The sequence below is a fragment of the Ammospiza nelsoni genome, chromosome 5 (assembly GCF_027579445.1).
Source record: "Ammospiza nelsoni isolate bAmmNel1 chromosome 5, bAmmNel1.pri, whole genome shotgun sequence".
Classification (NCBI taxonomy): domain Eukaryota; kingdom Metazoa; phylum Chordata; class Aves; order Passeriformes; family Passerellidae; genus Ammospiza; species Ammospiza nelsoni.
Genome location: NC_080637.1, coordinates 1,901,190 through 1,923,450, shown reverse-complemented (window position 1 = coordinate 1,923,450; position 22,261 = coordinate 1,901,190). Strand labels below are relative to the sequence as shown.

At 44.9% G+C, this 22,261-nt stretch overlaps 1 protein-coding gene across 2 annotated transcripts in view; it reads left to right on the top strand.

Annotated features, from left to right (window-relative positions):
* EXOC4 (exocyst complex component 4) overlaps positions 1 to 22,261 on the top strand; it is a 314,456-nt gene that overhangs the window by 177,554 nt on the left and 114,641 nt on the right. For both annotated transcript variants that reach the window (XM_059473330.1, XM_059473329.1), the window contains exon 10: positions 16,052 to 16,148. In XM_059473330.1, the coding sequence (XP_059329313.1) occupies positions 16,052 to 16,148 (97 nt within the window). The remainder of the gene's footprint in view (positions 1 to 16,051; positions 16,149 to 22,261) is intronic.

Sequence of the window (22,261 nt, the reverse complement as noted above, 5' to 3'; positions counted from 1 at the left end):
AATGGCGCATTTCATTTATCCAACAAAAACAATTTTACATTTTTCCATCTCTGTCTGGTGCATTTTCCCATTCCTGGCTGTTACAGGGACGCTGACAAAGCTCCTGGAATTAAAAATCTCTTGGAATTTGGCTGAGTTTGCCAGGCAGAGGGTGAGGAAGGAGCAAAGATCCCTTGGATGACACAAGGAGATCAGGGATGAAGGAGCTCAACTCCAAGAGCTTCACAGTCACAGTTCTGTACAGACCTTATTTAATATTTAATACATTACTTTTAGGTTTCTGTCTGAAAAGGGTGTCCCTGTTTTTGTTAAAGCCCCTTTTCTCCAAGGTTTATATGGAAACAGAGACAGGTTTTATGGATCCCCATGGATGCTCCACCAGGAGGGTGGAATGAGATGATCTTTAATGTCCTTTCCATCCCAAACCACGAGAATCCATGAGAACCCTGAAATATTCTGAATTATTTCCACATTGAGCCATTTCACAGCTTTTGGTGACAAGACTCAAGAGGTTTTTTTTTGCTTGCAAAGAGTTAAAGGCAGCTCCTGACAGCCAGGGCATGAATTCTGCATAGACAACCCTGCATTTGTTTTGAACTTTAAAAAAACCCAATGCTCTGATTAGTTGGAACAGCTTTTCCCTGAGGAAAGACTATGGAGTGGTAATTTCATTGCAAAATACAGTGCTTGGAGATGAGCTGGAGTTGGAATTTATTTTTTTTCCCCACCCTAAGGGATTTGACATTTCTATTTCTTGACATTTCTCTCATTGTTAGACTGGGGTTTTTTTTGTGCTGCATTTTCTCCCCTCCCTTGGTGCAATTGGAGCTCTCCTTGAACCTCAGTGTGTTCTCTTTTCCTGGAGGTAAAACTGATAATAGTTTGAATTAGTTCAACAAGCAGATGGTTGGGAAAGGAGCCTGTGTGTGGAAGTGTGGAGCACTGGGACATGTGATCTATTGCCAAAAAAAAAAGAAAAAAAGAAAAAAAGAAAAAATAAAATGAAGCACAAGTCTCTTGAACAGGGATATGTGTAAAACTGTCATTAGGGGAAGGATGTTATGTGGTAAAAAGAGATGTAAAAATAGCAATGGTTTGCTCAGAGCTCTGGCTTGAGGTGTGTTAAGTGTGTCAAAAGCAGCACCTGAGGCAAGGGTTGCTCCTGGAGCCCATTATTTTAGGAACAATGGGTGTTGGGACAATGGGTTTCTCGGATTTCAGCTGCTTCCCTTCCCGGTTCTTTCCTGCAGCTCAGTGCTAGCAAAGCCAGGCAGCTCCTCTGGTGCCTTGGGAGGTTTGTCCTTCACTCCTGGGGTGTTTTTCCACCTCCATCCCTGGTGGCTCCATGAGGGACGTGTCCTGCTGTGCTCTGGGAATGGGGAGCAGCTCCTGGCAGAGCCCTCAGCTCCCTGCCAGCAGAATGTTGGGAATTTTGGGGCTTTTATCCCACCCTGATCCTTGAGAATCTGACCCAGAACAGAGGCTGGGCAGAGCTACAGAACAAAGCAGGGATTTATTCAAAGCATCTCCTCCATGGATCCACCTTGAGCCTTTAAATGCAAATGGAGCAGAGCTGATCCCAGGGAGAGACCCCGGCAGCGCTCGTGCATTTTGGGGCCATTGGGTTCATCCTGGGTGCAGCCCTGGCTGGGCTCTAACTCAAGGCCTGCATTTCTGCCTGTCACAATCCATCCTCACAAACGGGGTTCGTGATGGTTCGTGAATTGATCTCAGTGCAAAAAACTGACACAGCACAGGGGTTTGCAGTAATAATCATAAACAAATGCAGTTTTATTGAAATTACCACAGCAAAATGCGTTGGGGAGGAATTGGGGGAAAAAGGAAAAATAGGGAAAAGAGGGTGGAAGAGAAAGGAAGGTACATAGCTACCAAATGTAGAGATTAAGACCTTCAGTGTCCAGCTGATGGAGTTCACCAGGTCACATCTGGGGAGATCTCAGGGTTCTAGTTCACTCAAACTCTTATTATACTCTTTTTTTGATGGGAGAAGGGGATGAATCTTGAAATGGAATCAAAAGTAGTCTATTGTATTTTCTGGGGGCAAAATGGTATTTAAAGAAGGGTACACACAGTCCATGTTCTCAGCAGTGGGGGAGAGCCATTGTCTTCTGGTCCACTGCTCACACCTGCAACATCCATCTCGCTTTGGTCAGCTTGCCTCCCCCACACACCTCCCCCGGGCTGGGGGTCTCAATCCCAGTCCTTGGAAAGAGCAGAGGGGGCCTTCTCACATGGGGATTTTGTAAGGGGATATAGCATGGGTGAATGAAGGTGATATAGAATGTAATCCTATCCCCTAAAGAGTTGCAGCTGAACCAATTACTAAAGATCAGGAGCAGGCCTGATGTTAACAGGCCGCAGCTGCAGCCAGTAAGAGCAGTGGTATAAAAGAGTGGATTGGTGGGAACTGCAGTCAGTTGGCTGCTGTGAGGATGAGGAAGAGTCAGTGCTAGAGGAGATGCCTGTGAGAAACATCAAGGAGGTGTGAAACTCTGGTGATATGGAACCTTTGCAATATGATGATAGTAGAACTCTTGCACTATAATGACAACAGGGTTTCATGTCTCAGTCCTTGATGGAGAGGCTTCTTCCATCTCAGTCCGTCTGTCATGGTGGTTTTAAAGCAGGTGAGGGTCTTCTGTGGGGACCACCAAAAACCTCAGGAGAAGTCCAGCCAAGCCAAGAGGTGGGGTAAATTCCAGAGCTGTTGTTGCAAAGAGGGCAGAGTGCCTCTCTTTTCCTTTCCCTGGGCCCAGTGTAGCACACAGCAAACACACCTGTGGACAAGAGCTTAGCACTGTGCTCAGGCCTCAGGGCCTTGGCAAGCGCCTTTGTCCAACAAGACCAGAATTTCAGACAAGGGTCTTTTTTCTCCAGTGGTCCCCAATCTGTGTCCCTTTCATGATGATGGTGAGGCAGGTGAGAGAAACTTAAGACAGAGATTTCCACTCTCTCTGAAGGACTCAGAGAGGCTTCTGTTCCCTGCACTGCAGCAGGGGAACCTCTGAACTCCCAAACCTGCTCCAGTGAGCAGTGACTTCCATCTCTTTTAAAGAGCCTGGATTTTCAGGCTGCTTGGACAGCCTGGAATGTGCTCCAAGGTGCCAGAATAACTGTGGGTTGTGTCATTCTCTCCCTTCTTTTAAAATATCTGCTTGATGCCACGTTGACTTTTCTGCTTTTGCCATTTCTGGTTGCCCTGTACCAGTGGGTGCTCCTGCTTCCCGCAGCTGAACATGAGAGCACAGACTTCCTTTAATTTTGAAGTTGTAAGATCAAGATTCCAGATTTTCAGACTTTACCAACTGCTCAGTTCCTGTAGTTGGAAGCTGCAGAATCAGCAGAAACCACAAATGAGTTATTTTTTTTCTGATGAAGCTGCAACATTTGAGTGTGGATTCTTTAGCTTTTAAATGTTGAAGCTTTTAAATGAAATTAAAAATAAGGAAATGTGTAATAATTGGGGTTTTTCCTCATGTAGTTTCTTGCTTTTCATAAATTGATAGAATTATTTGGGTTGAAAAAGGATTTCAGAGATGATCCAGTGGAAGGGACCCCTTCCACTATCCCAGGGTGCTCTAAAGTGGCTTTGGACGTTCCCAGGGATGGGGCAGCTTTTCTGCACAACCTTTTCCAATTTTCTTATCCTTAATACCTGTGCAGCAGGAGCAAAAATTAAAAAGGAAACAAAAATACCGAAATCAATTAAGATTTTTCTATAAAACCGAGTTCTTGGTTGTTATGTAGTGGAAATGTCCAATTCCCTGGTGGTAGAAATGTACAGAAACATATGGAAAAGGCTGGTCAACCTTCTCCCTGGAATTTGTGATATTGGAAACATCCTGATCCTGACACAGTGGCTGCTGTGAAATGGTGTTTTATTAAATCACCAGGTTATTCTTGTGCCACCAGTGGCTTTGATTAACACTGAATTAGGGTCATATCCTACAATAACAGCGTTTCTAAATCCCTGGCTGCGTTTGAAGGAGTTGTGATTAAAATCCTGGCTGTTTTCCTGCAATTCCTGATGTCTCTGAGGGCCCAGTCCCCTCCTCTTTATTGGCATTTGAGTTTGGTCGCAGCCCCTGGGGTTTGGTGCCAATATCAGTGACAATCTCAGGGGGAGCAACTCTGCATGAAAATGCAAGGAATAAAAAAAGCTGTAACAAAATTAACACAGAGCTCGCGAGTCGCCAGGCCCCGCGGTGGGGGCTGCTCCCTCAAAGTCTTAATTCATCTTTGATTGGATTCCAAAGGCCAGACAAAGCAAGGGGGATGGGGAGGTGGGGAAACCCATCTGAAGGAGATTATGGGTGAGCAGGTTGAAGGATGCAGCCTGACAGCTCCCTGCGAATTCAGTGGGCAATCCAGTGCCATTCCCAGGGGGAAAAGCTGGGATATTCCTGGGGATCATTGTGCACATTGCTGGAAAATGAATTTATTCCCTGCCATGCAGGGGCAGATGAGGAGTCAGGAGGTTCCTTTGTTGGTGGGGATTTATGGAGGCATCCCATTGTGGAATGAGGAGGATTTATTCTGCCTTGTTTTACCTGCCAGGTTTGTAACATTCTCAAGACTTGTCAGAAGATGGGTGAATTTATCTTCATTAGAACAGATTCCTTCATTAATACATGGAAAACAAGCCCATGACAGCTTTCCTGGGGGCTGCTGGATCCCAACTGTATGCCAGCCCCAAAATCCTCTCTTTTACCATCATGGTAAAAAAATAAAGCATTTTTAGACCTCTTGGTTGGACTCAATGATCACAGAGATCTTTTCCAACCTTAATAATTCCATCATTCTGTGCCTGCCTCTTCCAGAAGACTGTACAACATTTTATTTGTCACCTGGATAAGGGATGGAGGGACAGCACACAGGGAATGGCTCCCACTGCCAGAGGGCAGCCATGGGTGGCATCTTGGCAATGAGGAATTCCTGCCTGGGCTGGCATTGCCACAGCAGCTGGGGCTGCCCCTGATCCCTGCAGTGCCCAAGGCCAGGCTGGAGCAGCCTGGGATGGTGGCATTGGAATGGGATGGGCTTGAAGGGCCCTTCCCACCCAAACCATTCTGGGATTTGGGACACTCAGAATCCATCCCCAGGGATTTTTATGGAAGTTGGGGATGGCAAAGGGAAGGGAGACCCTTCCTGGAGTGCTGAGATTGCCAGTGAAGCCCCCAGACCCCAAAATGCCTTCCTAGAGAGGAGTCGGGGTGGGGATGGATCCAATGCCAGGCTGGGAGAGCTGGGAATGGAGGGAATTCCCTGGAGAGGGAGCCTGGGGTGGGATTTTGGGAAGGGATTCCCAGAGCAGCTGGGGCTGCCCCTGATCCCTGCCATGGCCAAGGAAGGATTGGGGCACCCTGGGACAGGGGAGGTGTCCCTGTCCATTGAAACTGGACAATCCTTAAGGTCCTTTCCCACCCCAAATCATTTTGTCCTTCTGTAATTCCAGCCAATTCCTTTGTCTAAAGTGTCCTGGAGCTTCTAAATATTAAAACCGAAAAAAACCAAAAAAAAAAACCAAAACCAAAAAAAAAAAAAAAAAAAAAAAAAACAAAACAAAAAAAAAACGAAGGAAGATGAAATGTGGGGATTTTAGAGTTAAATGGCTTGTAAGAAAATAAACCAGCAAATGACACTGTGTCAGGAAATATCTTTCTTTATTTCACTTGCTTTTTGTTACTTCATGGTGGTTTTTTTATTGGTTTGTTTTTTTTTTTTTCCTTTCTGACATTAAAACTGAATAGAAAACATGTCAGGAATATAAAAAATTCAGGTAGGAGCCATTTGCTGCTACGGGAGATAAGATAAAGGGAGAAAGCTCTGAGTAGAGAACAGTGGAGAAGGGGATGCAGGGTGTGAGTAATCACAGCTCATTAGCTCCAAGTGCTTTTCCCAGCTCGGGATAAGGAATTCTGCTGCAGCCATGCTTTGGAACAGCTCACATTTGTACACGGGGAGTTTTAGGCAAACCAACAAAATCCTAAATATGCAAGTTGACAAATCCATTAATCAAAGTGCCTGCTGCTCAGTCTTGTGGCCTGGGGGAGAGAAGGGGGAAAAAAATAAAAAAAAAAGAAATCACAACAAGCAAAAGAGGAGAAATATGCATTTTAAACAATTTCTGTAGCTGGAAGGAGACTTTACATATGTGGCTGACACGGTGATCAAATGATAAAGGAGCCTGGAATTGAACCCCAACCTTTTGTGCAGGCTGTGAAAGCCGAGGCACGGCGCCGTTTTTCAAGGCAGATGGAGTGTGAGCAACTAATAAATCAGGTTTTGAAACATTAAAGAGCAACTTATTTAAATGCATATGGTGTTGGATCTCAGACAAGGCAGGATAGGGGAGCAGGGAGGGATTGGGAACATCAGCAATATGGCAGAGCAGGGGCTGGGGGGCTGCATCCAAATCAGGCACCAAATCCTGGGATGTGCCACGGGGAAAAGCTGTTTCAGGCAGGATTTTGGAGTTGTTGGTCAGTTTGGGACATTATTGTCGGTTTAATGGGAAGCTGAAGTCAAAGCATGAATTTAAAGCAGTGAATAAAAGGTTGGGAGCCTTTTTTGTGACATTTCTCAGAACAGCTTTGCCAGGGCAAAGTTGGAGCCACAATCTCAATTCCCCTTTTGGGGAACTGAAATGCAGAAACCTGATCAGGGTCAGAGAGGCCACATCAGTCCTGTGGCTGCAATCCAGACCTGCCTCTCCTGCTCTGGGAAATCACTTTTCCTTCAGGCTTGAAGCAGGTTTTGGCTTGATCTGCAAACCTGAACAACGATTCCAGCATGCTCAGAATCCCTGAGTGGTTTGGATGAGAAGGGACCTTGGATCTTTTATTCAATTCTTCCTAGATCTCATTGATAAGGAGAGAAAAAAGGCATTATTTCCACTCTTCATGGAATTATGGAATGGTTTGGGTGGGAAGGGACATCAAAGCCCCTCCAGAGCCACCCCTGCCATGGCAGGGACACCTCCCACTGTCCCAGGCTGCTCCAGCCCCAGTGTCCAACCTTGGGCACTGCAGGGATCAGGGGCAGCCCCAGCTGCTCTGGGAATCCCTTCCCAAAATCCCACCCCAGGCTCCCTCTCCAGGGAATTCCCTCCATTCCCAGCTCTCCCAGCCTGGCATTGGATCCATCCCCACCCCGACTCCTCTCTAGGAAGGGATTTTGGGCTCTGGGGGCTTCACTGGCAATCTCAGCACTCCAGGAAGGGTCTCCCTTCCCTTTGCCATCCCCAACTTCCATAAAAATCCCTGGGGATGGATTCTGAGTGTCCCAAATCCCAGAATGGTTTGGGTGGGAAGGGCCCTTCAAGCCCATCCCATTCCAATGCCACCATCCCAGGCTGCTCCAGCCTGGCCTTGGGCACTGCAGGGATCAGGGGCAGCCCCAGCTGCTGTGGCAGTGCCAGCCCAGGCAGGAATTCCTCATTGCCAAGATGCCACCCATGGCTGCCCTCTGGCAGTGGGAGCCATTCCCTGTGTGCTGTCCCTGCAGGCCTTGTCCCCAGTCCCTCTGCAGCTCTGCTGGAGCCCCTGCAGGCCCTGCAATGTGCTGGGAGCTCTCCCTGGAGCCTTCCCTGCTCCAGGGGAACATTCCCAGCTCTCCCAGCCTGGCTCCAGCCCTGGAACATCTCATTCCAATCCCTTTCCCCTCCTTCTTTCCCATTTTTATACCTCTAAAGGATTTGTGAAGCTTCAGCCATTACACTTTACTTGATTTGACCATCCCTTAATTTCTGCCCTACATCTTTAATGTTTCACTGAAAGATTTTAGGTTGGAAACTCCCACTCTGGGGAGCATCACCCCAAACACTGCTTTGGGGAGAATTTATCACTGAGAATATGGGAATATCACTAGGTATATGGCTGGGAATTTATTGTGGTGGTGTTCACAGGGGTTCCAGGATGAGGGAAGAGATGAGAATCTGACTCCATGTTTCTGAAGGCTGATTTATTATTTTATGATATATATTATATTAAAATAAAATGATATATTAAAACTATACTAAAAGAAGAAAGGATTTCATCAGAAAGCTAGCTAAGAATAGAAAGGAATGGAATGATAATAAAATCTTGTGACTGACAGAGGCTGAGCCAGCTGACTGTGATTGGCCATTAATTAAAAACAACCACATGAGACCAGTCAATGATCCACCTGTTGCATCCCACAGCAGCAGATAACCAATGTTTACATTTCATTTCTGAGGCCTCTCAGCTTCTCAGGAGGAAAAATCCTAGCAAAATGATTTTTAATCAAACATGTCGGTGACAATTTATCACTGATGGAACCACTGAAATGGGATGAATTCCGTAACCTCCAGGGTGAGCTTAGTTTCCACAGTGAGTGGAGAGAGGTCAGCAGGGCGTGCTGTGGCTTTAGGGGGTGCCAGTTTGGTGTCCCCTGTGTCCCTTTTGGGCTGGTGACAGGGCACTGGGAGCTGGAGCAGCTCTGGGAGTCACTGAATCGCCTCCCAGCTCCCTTCCAGCCCCAGTGCTTTACAATTCCCAGCAATTTCGGCTCTTCTGGAGTTCCATGTCACTCTGATCTCTGATGATTTTATAAAAATGTGGGTGCAGCGTGTTTGTAACCATCAGCCCCTTATTCCCCGTGGTCCGATGTAGAAATTCCCACTTGCCATGATTAAAAGAAGAGCAGGCGATTAAGAGAAGCAAACAAGAAATGCAATCTTTCCTCTGTCACAGACCTCTGCTAAATTGCATCTCCCCTCAAGCAAGGAAGTAATCAAGGATTGGCTGGAGCTCATTCTTGTCTGTCCTGATGAGGTGGATTTTGTTATCTGGTGCATCTCAGTTCCTGTTCCTGGAGAGGGAATGGGAGCCCCACGTGCTGGTCAGAGCAGGGGTCACTCACTGCCACTTTGGGGCTGGAGAGGGAACAAAAATCATCATTAGAGAAGAACAGACAGAAAAACATGCCTGAAATAATCCCCAAAATGCCACTGGAAGGGCCCAAGGCCAGGCTGGATGGAGCTCTGGGCACCCTGGGACAGTGGGAGGTGTCCCTGCCATGGATGGGGCTTTGAAACTTTTGGAACTTCCAATCCAGATCATTCTGAGATTTATTTGGGTGGTCTAACATACAGAAATATAAAAACTCAGGAGATTTCCATTATAAAACTCCACAGTTGTTGTTCACAGATGAATCCCTTCGCTCTGCTGAGCTGTTTCATGATCACCGGCTTTGCTCTCTCTGGGCATCTTTAGCTTTCCTCCCTTCACACCGAATGAAATTTGAATTTCCGTGCCTTGAAGATGATGTGCATGCAGTAACTGCGGTGTTGATTCCCACACAATCAAGAACTTTTGGGAAGCACCGTGCCATGGGAACTGGATGTGTTGATTGCTCAATTGTTGCTTCAAAGCCTCTTTTCTTCCTTTATTCTTCTTTATTCCTGTGTTCTGCCTGGATTTATTCCCATGGAGTAGCTCCCTAGGAAAGGTGCTGTGATCATGGAGGGGAGGCTGGGAATTCTTCATTCCATGCCTGGAACCTGTTTAGGTGGATTGCAGAGAGAGCAGTGAAGCTGATCTCTAACACAGGGATGGGAAGGGAGCTGGAGATTCCCTGTGCACCTCATGATTTTGGCATATTGCTGTTTCCATTCATCCCAAATGAATATTTCTTGGATGTTTTGGAAAGGGATTTACTTACCAGGCAAATACCTCTGTGTCTGAAAAGTTTTAGTGACTGGTAGGATTGAAAACGTGGCAGGACTGAGGATAAAACTCATTTAGGGAGATAAAACTCATTTAGGCAGATAAAACTCTGAAACAATGAGGTAACGTCTGATGGCTCCTGAAGTGACAGCATAGGAAATCTCGCCCTTTTTTAGCTCTTGTGTGAGAGACAGAGAGAGCTTTTCTCAGGACGTTGTTAAAAAGTTACTTCATTACTTGCAATGAATTTTAAAACCTGCACAGCAAATCTTTCAAGGGGCTGAGCTGCCTCTTCTCTGATGTGCTCATGTCTTTCAAGGAACAGATGAATACAAAGAGAAATGTGTGATTCCTCCTTGGCACGTTGGAAGAGTGAGAGAAAAGAATCCCAAAATGGTTTGGGTTGCAATGGACTTTAAAGATCTTCCAATTCCACCCCTCCCTCTGCTCTGGAGCCAGGCTGGGAGAGCTGGGAATGTTCCCCTGGAGAAGGGAATGATCCAGGGAGAGCTCCCAGCACATTGCAGGGCCTGCAGGGGCTCCAGGAGAGTCCCCACCACGGCACTGGGTGATCCTTAAGTTCCCTTCCCACCCAAACCATCCCGAGATTCTCTGCCATTTTCTGTAAACATGGAAGATTTCCATGCAAACATTTAAATTTGAACGTACCCAGCAGAACGGAAAACTGAAGCTCTCCTAATGTTTGTTCTGACTTTCAGCACCTGCAGAGATTCCAGTTTCCCTGCTCATCTCCTTTTTCATGTTGAAGCCTGACATTTTAGGCTCCATTTCAGACACACCGAGCTCTGTCACTAATGGCCCTGTCTCTGTCACCACTGGCAGTGACATTCAGGTGGGCACACTTCATTGCCAGCACGGCAGGAGGGTGTCATTAACTCTGTGACAAATTTCACTTCATCTCCAAGTTTGCCTTGTTTTTCTTTTGTTCCTCATAATTTATTACTGGGCAGATTAAACCAGCAAACTTTGCCCTGAGAGGAAACTGCTACAACAACGGTGCTGCCACAGAGATGGGGAAGTTTGGGATGTTTTTTGGGCACACTGGCAGTGCAGAATTTGCCAGCTCAGCTCTGGTTTGGGAGGCTCCAAACTGAATCTCTGGTTCATCTTGTATTGGATCTCTAAGTCATGGATAAGGACAGAAAGAAAAGCATTATTTCCATTCCTCATGGAATTATGGAATGGTTTGGGTGGGAAGGGACCTCAAAGCCCATCCAGTGCCACCCCTGCCATGGCAGGGACACCTCCCACTGTCCCAGGCTGCTCCAGCCCCAGTGTCCAACCTTGGCCATGGCAGGGATCAGGGGCAGCCCCAGCTGCTCTGGGAATCCCTTCCCAAAATCCCACCCCAGGCTCCCTCTCCAGGGAATTCCCTCCATTCCCAGCTCTCCCAGCCTGGCATTGGATCCATCCCCACCCCGACTCCTCTCTAGGAAGGCATTTTGGGGTCTGGGGGCTTCACTGGCAATCTCAGCACTCCAGGAAGGGTCTCCCTTCCCTTTGCCATCCCCAACTTCCATAAAAATCCCTGGGGATGGATTCTGAGTGTCCCAAATCCCAGAATGGTTTGGGTGGGAAGGGCCCTTCAAGCCCATCCCATTCCAATGCCACCATCCCAGGCTGCTCCAGCCTGGCCTTGGGCACTGCAGGGATCAGGGGCAGCCCCAGCTGCTGTGGCAATGCCAGCCCAGGCAGGAATTCCTCATTGCCAAGATGCCACCCATGGCTGCCCTCTGGCAGTGGGAGCCATTCCCTGTGTGCTGTCCCTGCAGGCCTTGTCCCCAGTCCCTCTGCAGCTCTGCTGGAGCCCCTGCAGGCCCTGCAATGTGCTGGGAGCTCTCCCTGGAGCCTTCCCTGCTCCAGGGGAACATTCCCAGCCCTCCCAGCCTGGCTCCAGCCCTGCAGCAGCTCCATGGATTCCTCTGGATTTGCTCTGTCCCACACCTCAGGGACCTTCTGCAGCCATGGGAGGTGTCCCTGCTCATGCAGGGGGTGGAACTGGGTGATCTTTAAGGTCCCTTCCCACCCAAACCATTGTGGGATTCTCTGCTCCCTGTGTTCTCCAGAGCTGCCAGTTTTGGGTTGTTTGGATGAACAATCCTTCACCTCCCTGCAGGAGAAGCTCCTGGTATCAATCAGGATGGAGGAATATTCCTGGCGTATTTTATGGAGATGTTGGTGGCTCTCCAGCACAGGGAATTGGCTGCAGTGGAGGAATCATGGCCGGTCCATGTGATTAACACATTCCAGACCTTGATACAGTCAGAGGAATCCCCTGTGGAGATCTCCAATTCACAGGGAGAGGAATCCTTCACTCCCCAGATTTTCCATAACAAACCTCCAGTGTTTAGAGCAGTGGAGATGGGAGGGCAGTGGCATTAAAGCTGCACTGCTGTGTAGTTGGGATGTCCAAAGCATCACCAGGAATAAGATTTACCCTCACCTTCTTTTTTTGGGGGTAAAATATTTAAATACAAGCAAAATCCCTCCCCGCTGTGTCCTGCACCTACCTGCAGAGCACCCACGATTACTAAAGGAAGGCTGAGAGCCAAGGAGATGTAAAAGCACATTTTTCTCTCAGTGCCAGGGTTCTGTTCTCCTCAAATCCATCATCATCTGGCCCAGCAGATCAGACAGATTGCTTTACTCCTCGCCGTGGAGTTCGTCCCAGTCAATAATATTGATTAGTGCAGGGTGACTTGATGGAACAAGAATAACACCCCTCTCTTAATTGGAGCCTGCATCTCCTCATCCCTGCCTCAGCAGCTCATGCTTGGCTGGCTCCTTCAATAATTCTGTTCAGACACAGAGCCCACTGGAAATTGCAGGATCTGACATTAACAGGGGAGGTGAATAATTTTCCTTTCCTTGAACTCAACGCCTCTTTTCTTCCCCGATTAAACTGCCGCGTTGGGAGAGTTCACTCTTTAAGCTGCCAGCTGAAATCCATGGATTTTTTTTTTTTTTTTTTTTTTTTTTTTTTTAGAGCTGCCTCTTTCTAAATACCATCAGGAAAGTTTCAAGAACTCTGTTTTCAGTCGCTTTGTGCTTCCCAAGTCCATATGTTGGGTAGGATTTATGAGGAAGCTCTGTGTGCTCAGGGTTCACTCGAGGAGCTGAGTCAGCTCTGGAAGTGTTGTGACTGCAGACTTCCAGTTTCCCAGGATTTCCCACTCCATGGGCAATTCAGAGCTGGAGCTTTTACTCTCCCATCTTTGAATCTGTGGGAATTCTTGTAGGAAACACTCCTGACCTAGAGGGGTATGAAATGCTGGTTTTTGTGATCTGCTTGGTCCTTCCACATTGCTGCAGAAGGGTCAAATAAATTCAGTCACCAAAGAGCTTTTTCTATAGATTGATCGTTCTAAAGCACATAAAATTCCCTTGGAAAAGAAGGTTGGGGTCAGTTCCTCTCCTGTATTTGTGGGGTTCCCAGATGAAGGGAGGAATGATGAATCTGACTGCATATTCTCAGAAGGCTAACTTATTATTTTATTATACTATATTATATTAAAGAATACTAAACTAAACTATGCTAAAGAATACAGAAAGGATACAGACAGAAGACTAAAAGATAATAATGAAAATTTGTTACTCTTTCCAGAGCCCCACTCAGCTTGGCACTGATTGGTCGTTAAGTCAAAACAATTCAGATGAAACCAATGAAACAATCACCTGTGGATAAACAATCTCCAGCCACATTCCAAAGCAGCAAAACACAGGAGAAGCAAATGAGATAATATTGTTTTCCTTTTTCTCTGAGGCTTCTCAGCTTCCCAGGAGAAGGATCCTGAGCAAGGGGATTTTTCCAGAAAATATGACAGTGACAATTTCTCATCGGTTGAGTTGCTCCTCTTTCCCATTTGGAGAAATCTTTTGGAGGCAAAGGATGTCAGGGTCAAAACTTTCAATGACCTCCTAAAGTAGTTTTGATTTCAAAACTTTGTCATTTCCCTGCCTCTAAAGCTGTCCCAAAAACGTGATTGGCTTCTGTATTTATTATTTATTATCAATCTTTAAGGAGATTTCATATGGAAAGGGCTTGCTAATACCTGGGATATTCAAATTTTGCCCAAGTTCCTTTTTGGGGAGGCCCTGGAATGGAATTCCCAGAGCAGCTGTGGCTGTCCTGGATCCCTGGAGTGTCCAAGGCCAGGTTGGATGGGGCTTGGAGCACCCTGGGATAGGGGAAGGTGTCCCCATGGGATTGGACATGGATGTGCTTTGAGGTCCCTTCCAACCCCAACCACTCCATGATGATTTGTTTATGTGTGGGGTGTCTGGCCTGTTGTCCTAAAAATATTTTCTTCAGGAATGGTTCCATGTGGACTTTGTTGCTATCAGGACATGCAGAGCTTTAAGGAAGTTGATATTTTCCCTCCCCTCTCTTTTCTCTCCCAATATCCAAATTTAAGGTACTTTGGTGTCTGTGGAAGTAATTTAGGAGTGACACAGTGACACTGCTCAGGTTTTATTGCCCTTCCAAACTCTGGAGCCTGGGGTGTGTAAATGATGTTCCCTGAGTTGTGTTTTTCTGCCAAATTCTGTAAATTTATTTTTCCTGTAGCTTAGAGTCCGTTTGTACCCAGGTGGAACTCAGAGAAGGGAAAGCTCCAGGTAGGAATGACAGGACTCAGAGTTGGGAATTGTTAGGAAAATTAATCCACAAACACCAGAGGTTTATGTCCAAAAAGGAGACAGAGGAGTCCTTTTTACTTTATTGGAATAAAGGGAGAGGCCATGGAGCATTCCCCTGGGATCTCTCCGATTTTTGGAGGACGTAGCCTCCTTTTTATCCCAATTTCCCAGCAGCATTTCCCTCTCTCTTTCCCCATTTCTGAGGTACTTGAGAGGAAGAGACTCCCTGATACCCTTGATACCAAAGATTTCCCTCTAATGTACAACCCTCCCTTTTCATTTTTAATTCTTACATAATTTAAGGGTTTTTCCAAATTGGCTGATGTACTTGAGAGGTACAGACTTCCCAATACCCTTGATACCAAAGATTTCTCTCTAATGTGCAACCCTCCCTTTTCATTTTTAATTCTTATGGAATTTAGGCGGTTTTCTTTCCCATTGTTTCTTTCATCTCTCAATGTCTAATTTCATTTATCAGCAAACCTAAAGTTTATTTGCAAAAACAAATATCTTTTTCCATTCGTCAATCAGTGGAATCCTTCCCATTGTTTCTTTTATCTCCCAGTGCTGGTTTTATCCACCAACAGACCCACAGCTTGTTTGTGAAGACAAATCCCCCATTCCTCTCAGGAACGAACTCCTGGGAGAGTTAAATACAATAAATGGGTTAAAATGTCACTGGCACCCCAACCAAGGCTGGAACTGTGCCATCCCCAGTCAGAGGAGCAGGAAAATTCTGGGAATTGCTGCTCTCCAGACCCTTTCCTGTGGGAATCCAGGACATCCCTCTGGCTGTCCTGAGCAGGCTCACAGACCCTGGCACAGAGCCCACGGTGCCCCTGTGGTTTGGATATGACCCATGGAGCAAATGACCAACCTCAGATGAAGATCTGCAAGCCATGACAAATTAAGTAGAATATTAGTGAAGTTCTCACAGGGTGAAAAAGCAGATTTTGGGGTTTTTAGCATGGAGGTTCAGGAGGCAAGATGGAGGGAACTGGGCATGTCCAGTCTTTCTTCTTCTTCTTCTTGGCCTCCATCTTCTGCTGCGATGGTGGCACTTTTGGATTGGTTTAGAGTAGCAGCTCACTGCCTGACATGGGTGAGAGGGATTGGGAAGTTATGGTAAACATTGTACAGGTAGTTTTTAGTGTAAAAAGATAACACCACCCCTGAGGCAGATAGAGTGCCTCTGTCTGTCCTGCTGGACGGACCTCAGCTGGACAGGAGAAAGAATTTTATAGATAAGAAACAATGAACAACCTTGAGACTGAGAAATGAAGAGCCCTGACTCCTTCTTCAAGCTCTTGGGCTGAGGAAAGAGACTTTCTGACACATCTTGGGGTCACAAACCAGCAAAAAATGCTGAGACTTTCCGATCCCTGTGGGCTTCAAAACACACCTGAGCCTCGTGGCCTGAGGTGCAGGACCTGGATCTGGTGGTTTTTGTGCCAAAATGTCCCAGTTCCTCTGGAATGAGGAGCCCAAAGTCACCTCCAAGCCCACCTGCACTGGGAGGGCGCAGAGAGCGAAGCCTGGTGTTAATTACTGATCTTTCAGCAGGAAATAGGCATTTAATTCCCGTTTAATTATCGCTCGCTAAATGTTTAATTAGCACTTACTCTCTGAAAATCAAGGGATGTCGAGATCTGTTAGACAACTTGTGCCACCTTATTTTGCAGGAGGACCAGATGATAACTTAATTGAAGGTGGTGGGTCCAAGTTTGTGTGCAAACCAGGAGCCAGGAACATCACCGTCATCTTTCACCCCCTGCTCAGGTAAAATCTGCACATTTCTACAGCTGCAAAACTTTAGAATAACTAGAATTAAATCTTTGATTTGTGGGGATGTTGGGCACATTCCAGTTCTCAGATCCCAGAGCAAAGGGGCTGCTCTGAGGTTGTTGGTGTTGTGAAGTCGTTGTGTGTAAAAAGATATTTTTTTCTAAAATATTTAAATATTTAATGTTAAATATTTTCTAAAATATGTTAATTTCATAAATATTTAAGTAATTAAATATTTTCAAATATTTAATATTTCCAAAATATTTAATATTAAATATTTTCTAAAATATGTTAATTTCATTATTATTTAAGTAATTGCTTATGACTATTAATTATTTAAATATTTTCAAATATTTAATATTTCCAAAATATTTAATATTAAATATTTTTTCTAAACTTAATTCATCAATTCTATTATTATTTTTCTGAAATATTTAATTATGACTATTAGTTATTTAAATATTTTAGAAATATTCAATATTTAATATTAAATGTATTTCTAAAATTAATTTGTTAAATTTTATTAATATTATTTTCCTGAAAATTTTAATTATTTAAATATTATAATTAATTATTTAAGTATTTTAGAAATATTTAATATTTCCAAAATATTTAAATATCAAAATTTTTCCAAAATTAATTTGTTAATTTCATTATTAATTATTTTCTAGAATATTTACATATTTAATTATGACTATTAATAATTTAAATATTTTAGAAATATTCACTATTTTAGAAATATTTAATATTAAACATTTTCCAAAATAATTTGTTAATTTTATTATTTTAAAAATATTTAAATGTCCAATTATTGCTATTAATAATTTAAATATTTTAGAAATAGTTAATATTTCTAAAATACTTATTTAATATCTAAATATTTTAAAATATTTCTTTAAAGAAAAATAAATATTTTTAATCTTTAAATCTTTTTCTGACTGAGCTGTGATGTCAGCTGGGATTTCCTGTCTGGGTGACCCTGTGTCACCAGCCAGTGTCACTTATTGACCTAAGCTGGGGGAAGTTTATTTGCAACCTGCCACAAATTGTTTCTCGCTGTTCTTTGTGTTCATTAAAAAGTCAGAGGAGCTGCAAGGTGAGTTCATTGATGAAACACTGTGGGCTGGGGACTGCAAATTAATTCCTGATCCACAGTCAGCCTGTGATTACCAAAATTGTCACAGCTGGAGCTTTAAACAGAGCAAGCCCTGAATAAACCTCACTGTGTCATTCACCTCTGATACCTGAATTTTGCTGCTTTTCTAACGGTTTGTCCTGTTGGTTTTGTGGAAATTCAATAATACAAAGTTTGGATTGGTTCATGCCAACCTCCCACCTCTTTTTTCCTGGTTTTCCTTTCTGCCCATCACCTTTGGAGAGCATTTCCCTCCTTGCCTGTGTTTGTGTGAATTCACTGTCCTGAGTCACTCAACAGGGGCTTCTCTGCAATGCTAAACCCAAAAAGTCACAAAATAATAAAAAAAAATTATTGGAATCTGATCCCAGAGAAAGGAATCCCATCCTGACACCTCTGTGGCTGAGAGCTTGGCTTATTTGTGACTTCTCAGGACTTTAAAACCCATTTGGAAAACGCATAAATGCCTCCAAATCAAAATTTCTGGTGTTAAAACAGCAGGGATTGGAATAATCTTGAGAACATCCTGAAATGTGTTATGGTGTGCAAGATCTTGCCTTGAAAAAAAAGAGTTTATTCCTTGCTACGTGCCCATGACAAAGTGGAGAATTCCATAAGCACATTTCATTTCCACCTCTGTCTCTTAAACTGAAGAAATGTGCTAAAAATGAAACTGCTACAGGATAATTTATAGTATTTTATGGTGGGAAAAGATGGACAACTGAAGTTTAATGTTCTTCAAGGTGTGACTGTGAAATTCAGTGCTTCAAGGTGTGACTATGATGTTGTGGACTTCAATTTCTAAATCATTAATGAATTTACAGACATCTTGCAAGCCCAGAGCGTGGTGACGCTCTTATTTTTATTGATGAGATCTTTCCCATTGATTGAAATTCTTTCTCTTTGCCTTCCTGCATTATTTTTCCCCTGTTGTTTTTTTTTCCTCCCATCTGAGTGAAACACAAGCGCTCTGCTTTAAATAGCATTTCTCCCAAACACTTCACTTTGCATTCCCGGCCTGCAAGTCAGGCAGGAGGAATCATTTGCCTCATAAAAAATAATTGCATGGAGATGAAGGTAGCTGTGTACAGTGGATTTTTCATGCCAAGCACCTGCAACATCTTCACTCCCTTGCGTTGAGGATTTCATCAATAACCTCAGGAAAACATGGCATGACCCAGTTTGCCCTTTTCTCCCTGTGGGGTGGGAGAGTTTGGGGCTAAAACCCATTTGAATGTGGTTTTATTCATTTTAATGTTTAATGTGCTGAGAGATTTAAATCATGATGAATGGGGTGGAGAGAATCTGGGGTGACCACAGGATTTTTTAACCTGACAATAATTCCCTAAAGAATTCTGTTCCTGATGGGATAGCCATGGCCTGTCCCACCAGCAGCTGAAATGCTCAGTAGGGTGAATTTGCTCAAATATTGATGCTTGTAGTGACTTCTGGAGCTGAAATGCTCAGTAGGGTGAATTTGCTCAAATATTGAAGCTTGTAGTGACTTCTGGAGCTGAAATGCTCAGTAGGGTGAATTTGCTCAAATATTGGTGCCTGCAGTGACTTCTGGAGCTGAAATGCTCAGTAGGGTGAATTTGCTCAAATATTGGTGCCTGCAGTGACTCCTGGCATGTGGAATCATAAAATCATCATCTCTTGGTTAGATCCTTGTTGCTCTATTCCAGATATTCCTGTTTTAAATGTCCAGCTCTCCTGGAGGTAATTCCTGCAGAGCTGTGAAGTTTCCACCTGTTTTATTCTCCTTTTTGAGGCTCTTTATGACCTGCCCACCTCATCTTTTATCCCTGTCCCCTGTACATGCTTGAAATGGATCTGGTTTGAATTCAAATGATCAATATTTTATTTACAACGGTTTTTCCCCCCCTTGTTTTTATTAAAGCCCCATAAATACATTGCCAGAGGAGCTTCAGCACTGCATGGACTCTCTGATTTCATGGGGCAGCTGAGTGCTTCTCAAAGTATTAAACAAACTGGCTCCCTGAGAAACCAGACCCTGGTGTGCTGATTTAAAGCCTGAGCATCACATCAAGTGATGGATTTAAAATAAAATCCAGCCCTGGAATGCTGAGGGAGAGTTGAAGCAGAGCATTCACACTCACCAGTGGGAAATTCTCTCTTTTGTGCTCCTGCTATGAGAGATGTCAGTGCTGATCACATCACAGGTGCACGAGCACTGGGACAGATTTGCTGCTTAGAAAGCCACTTTTTCATCCTTTTTTATTTACAAACTGAGGGTGGAACTTGGCTCCAGATCCTTTTGAAGAACACAGGGTCAAACTTTGGGCCGGGTGCAAATGAATCCATTCCCAGTAATGGATCCCAGTAATTAAAACCATGGGCAGTGTAAGGAAAAATACCTAAAAATGGTTTTCAAAGCTTTCCTTGCCTTTGAATTCCTTTAGAGCAGGGAGCCAGAGTTGGGAAGTGAGATTTGTGCTGTTCAGGATGTGGGTCCCTGATTTCCACAAGGACAGCTGAGACACACCAAGGCCCAGATTAATTAGCAGCACTTAATGACACCACCACAGACAGAATAAACGAAGAGTGGATTTCTGAGAGACAAGTGGGTGTTCTAGAGGAGATGATTCCTGGGAATAGCCTTTCCTAACTACACCTGGAAACTAATTGCACTTAGAAATGGAGGCAGAACCCACCTCTGATTTGCCTTAATTACATTTCATGGGAGGTGCCAAAGTATAAAAGTTATCAAAGGAGCTCAGTTGCTTCCTTCATCCTTTGCTGGAGTTACTGGGCTGAGGAATAACATCTCCCTTTGGAAGAAGGAATCACAGGAGCAATCCCCACACCCTTCCTTCTGGAACATGGAACAGCCTGAGCGATGTCTGTCGTACCATTTGTTTGGTGGGGATTTTTGGTTTTTTTTCTGATGTCTTTTATTTTTATTTTTTTTTTCTTCTTAATGTTTATTTGTTTCAGCTGGCATTTGAAAGGCACTTGGCTCCTCGGGGTAATAATCATTTTACATATGCTTTATAGAGTGTGTTTATTACCAGACAATTGAGGAACAGATGTCTGCAGTCTCCAGGCTGGAGGGGGAGGAATGGGAAGGGTGGGAGATGGAGGGGATGGATGGATGGATGGATGGATGGATGGATGGATGGATAGATGGATGGATGGTGGTGCTGAGGCAAAGGCAGCTGAGCAGTGCTGGGATGCTGGATATTGAGGCCAGGGGGGTTTCCATTTATTACCATCAGCCACAGCTCATTAGGATCAAGCAGCAATTAAAGGGTTTGGAGGATGGAGGAGAAAGCCAAGTGCTCGCTGATTCGGAAGGAAAAGTCACTTCCCACCAGGACGTGACCTTGGGAAGGAGGAGTGGGGAGAGGAATTATCCTGGCACCCCTGGGATCTCCAGGGGCTCTGCTGGGATCCCCTCTGCCAGGTGGGCAGGACTGGGCTGTGCCAGTGGTGTCACTGCCCTGGGGCTCAGAGTCTGCAGACAAAGAGGAAAACAAAAAGGAAAAGCAAAATTCCTAAATTGCCGCTGCTGGCATTGTTTGGGATGCAAAGAATGAAGGGGAGAGATCTCCTCTCTGCCAGGTGGGAAGGACTGGAGTGCCCCAGTGGTGTCACTGCCCTGGGGTTCAGAGTCTGGAGAGAAAAACAAAGAGATGGGAATAAGGGAGGAAGGAAAAGCAAAATTCCCACATTATCGCTGCTGGCATTGTTTGGGATGCAAAGAATAAAGGGAGGGATCTCCCCTCTGCCAGGTAGGTAGGACTGGAGTGCCCCAGTGGTGTCCTGATCATTGCCCTGGGGTTCAGAGTCTGAAAAGAAATAGAAAACCAAAGAATAAGGGAAAAAGGGAAGAAGGAAAAGCAAAATTCCCAATTTGCCACTGCTGGCGTTGTTTGGGATGCAAAGGATAAAGGGGTGGGATCCCCTCTGCCAGGTGGGCAGGACTGGGCTGTGCCAGTGGTGTCACTGCCCTGGGGCTCAGAGTCTGCAGACAAAGAGGAAAAGAAAAAGGAAAAGCAAAATTCCCAAATTGCCGCTGCTGGCATAGTTTGGGATGCAAAGAATAAAGGGAGGGATCTCCCCTCTGCCAGGTGGGTAGGACTTGAGTGCCCCAGTGGTGTCACTGCCCTGGGGTTCAGAGTCTGGAGAGAAAAACAAAGAGGGGGGAATAAGGGAAGAAGGAAAAGCAAAATTCCCAAATTGCCGCTGCTGGCATTGTTTGGGATGCAAAGAATAAAGGGAGGGATCTCCCCTCTGCCAGGTAGGTAGGACTGGAGTGCCCCAGTGGTGTCCTGATCATTGCCCTGGGGTTCAGAGTCTGGAAAGAAATAGAAAACCAAAGAATAAGGGAAAAAGCGAAGAAGGAAAAGCAAAATTCCCAATTTGCCACTGCTGGCATTGTTTGGGATGCAAAGAATGAACAGGAGGGATCTCCCCTCTGCCAGGTGGGCAGGACAGGGCTGTGCCAGTGGTGTCCTGATCACTGCCTTGGGGTTCAGAGTCTGCAGAGAAAGAGGAAAACAAAAAGGAAAAGCAAAATTCCCAATTTGCCGCTGCTGACATTGTTTGGGATGCTTGCAGTGACTTCTAAATGAAAGTTTAGTGCCCTGTGTGTGCAAAATTTTGTGCCTCTTGCTTTTTGGGATTGTTTGGGGCAAGGGGAAGAGAGCAGCAGTAGTTTGATCTTTTCATGTAAAATGAAGTATTTCTGTTCATTTCTACAATCTCCATCACTGAAAGCAGTAGGCTTGACAGCAGATTTGGAATTAACTGTTTCTTTTTCTTTCCAGTTACTTTAATGCAAATAAAAGAGTGATTGCTCTGCTATTAAATTAAAAAATCCTTTAGGGACTAACTGGGGAGGGTGGTGATGGACTTTTGCTGTCTGTTGATATCAGAATGTCCCTCTCCAGTCAAATGTCAGATTTCAGGAATTCCCTGTCCTTGGAAGGGAAGTGCCCAAGGTGCA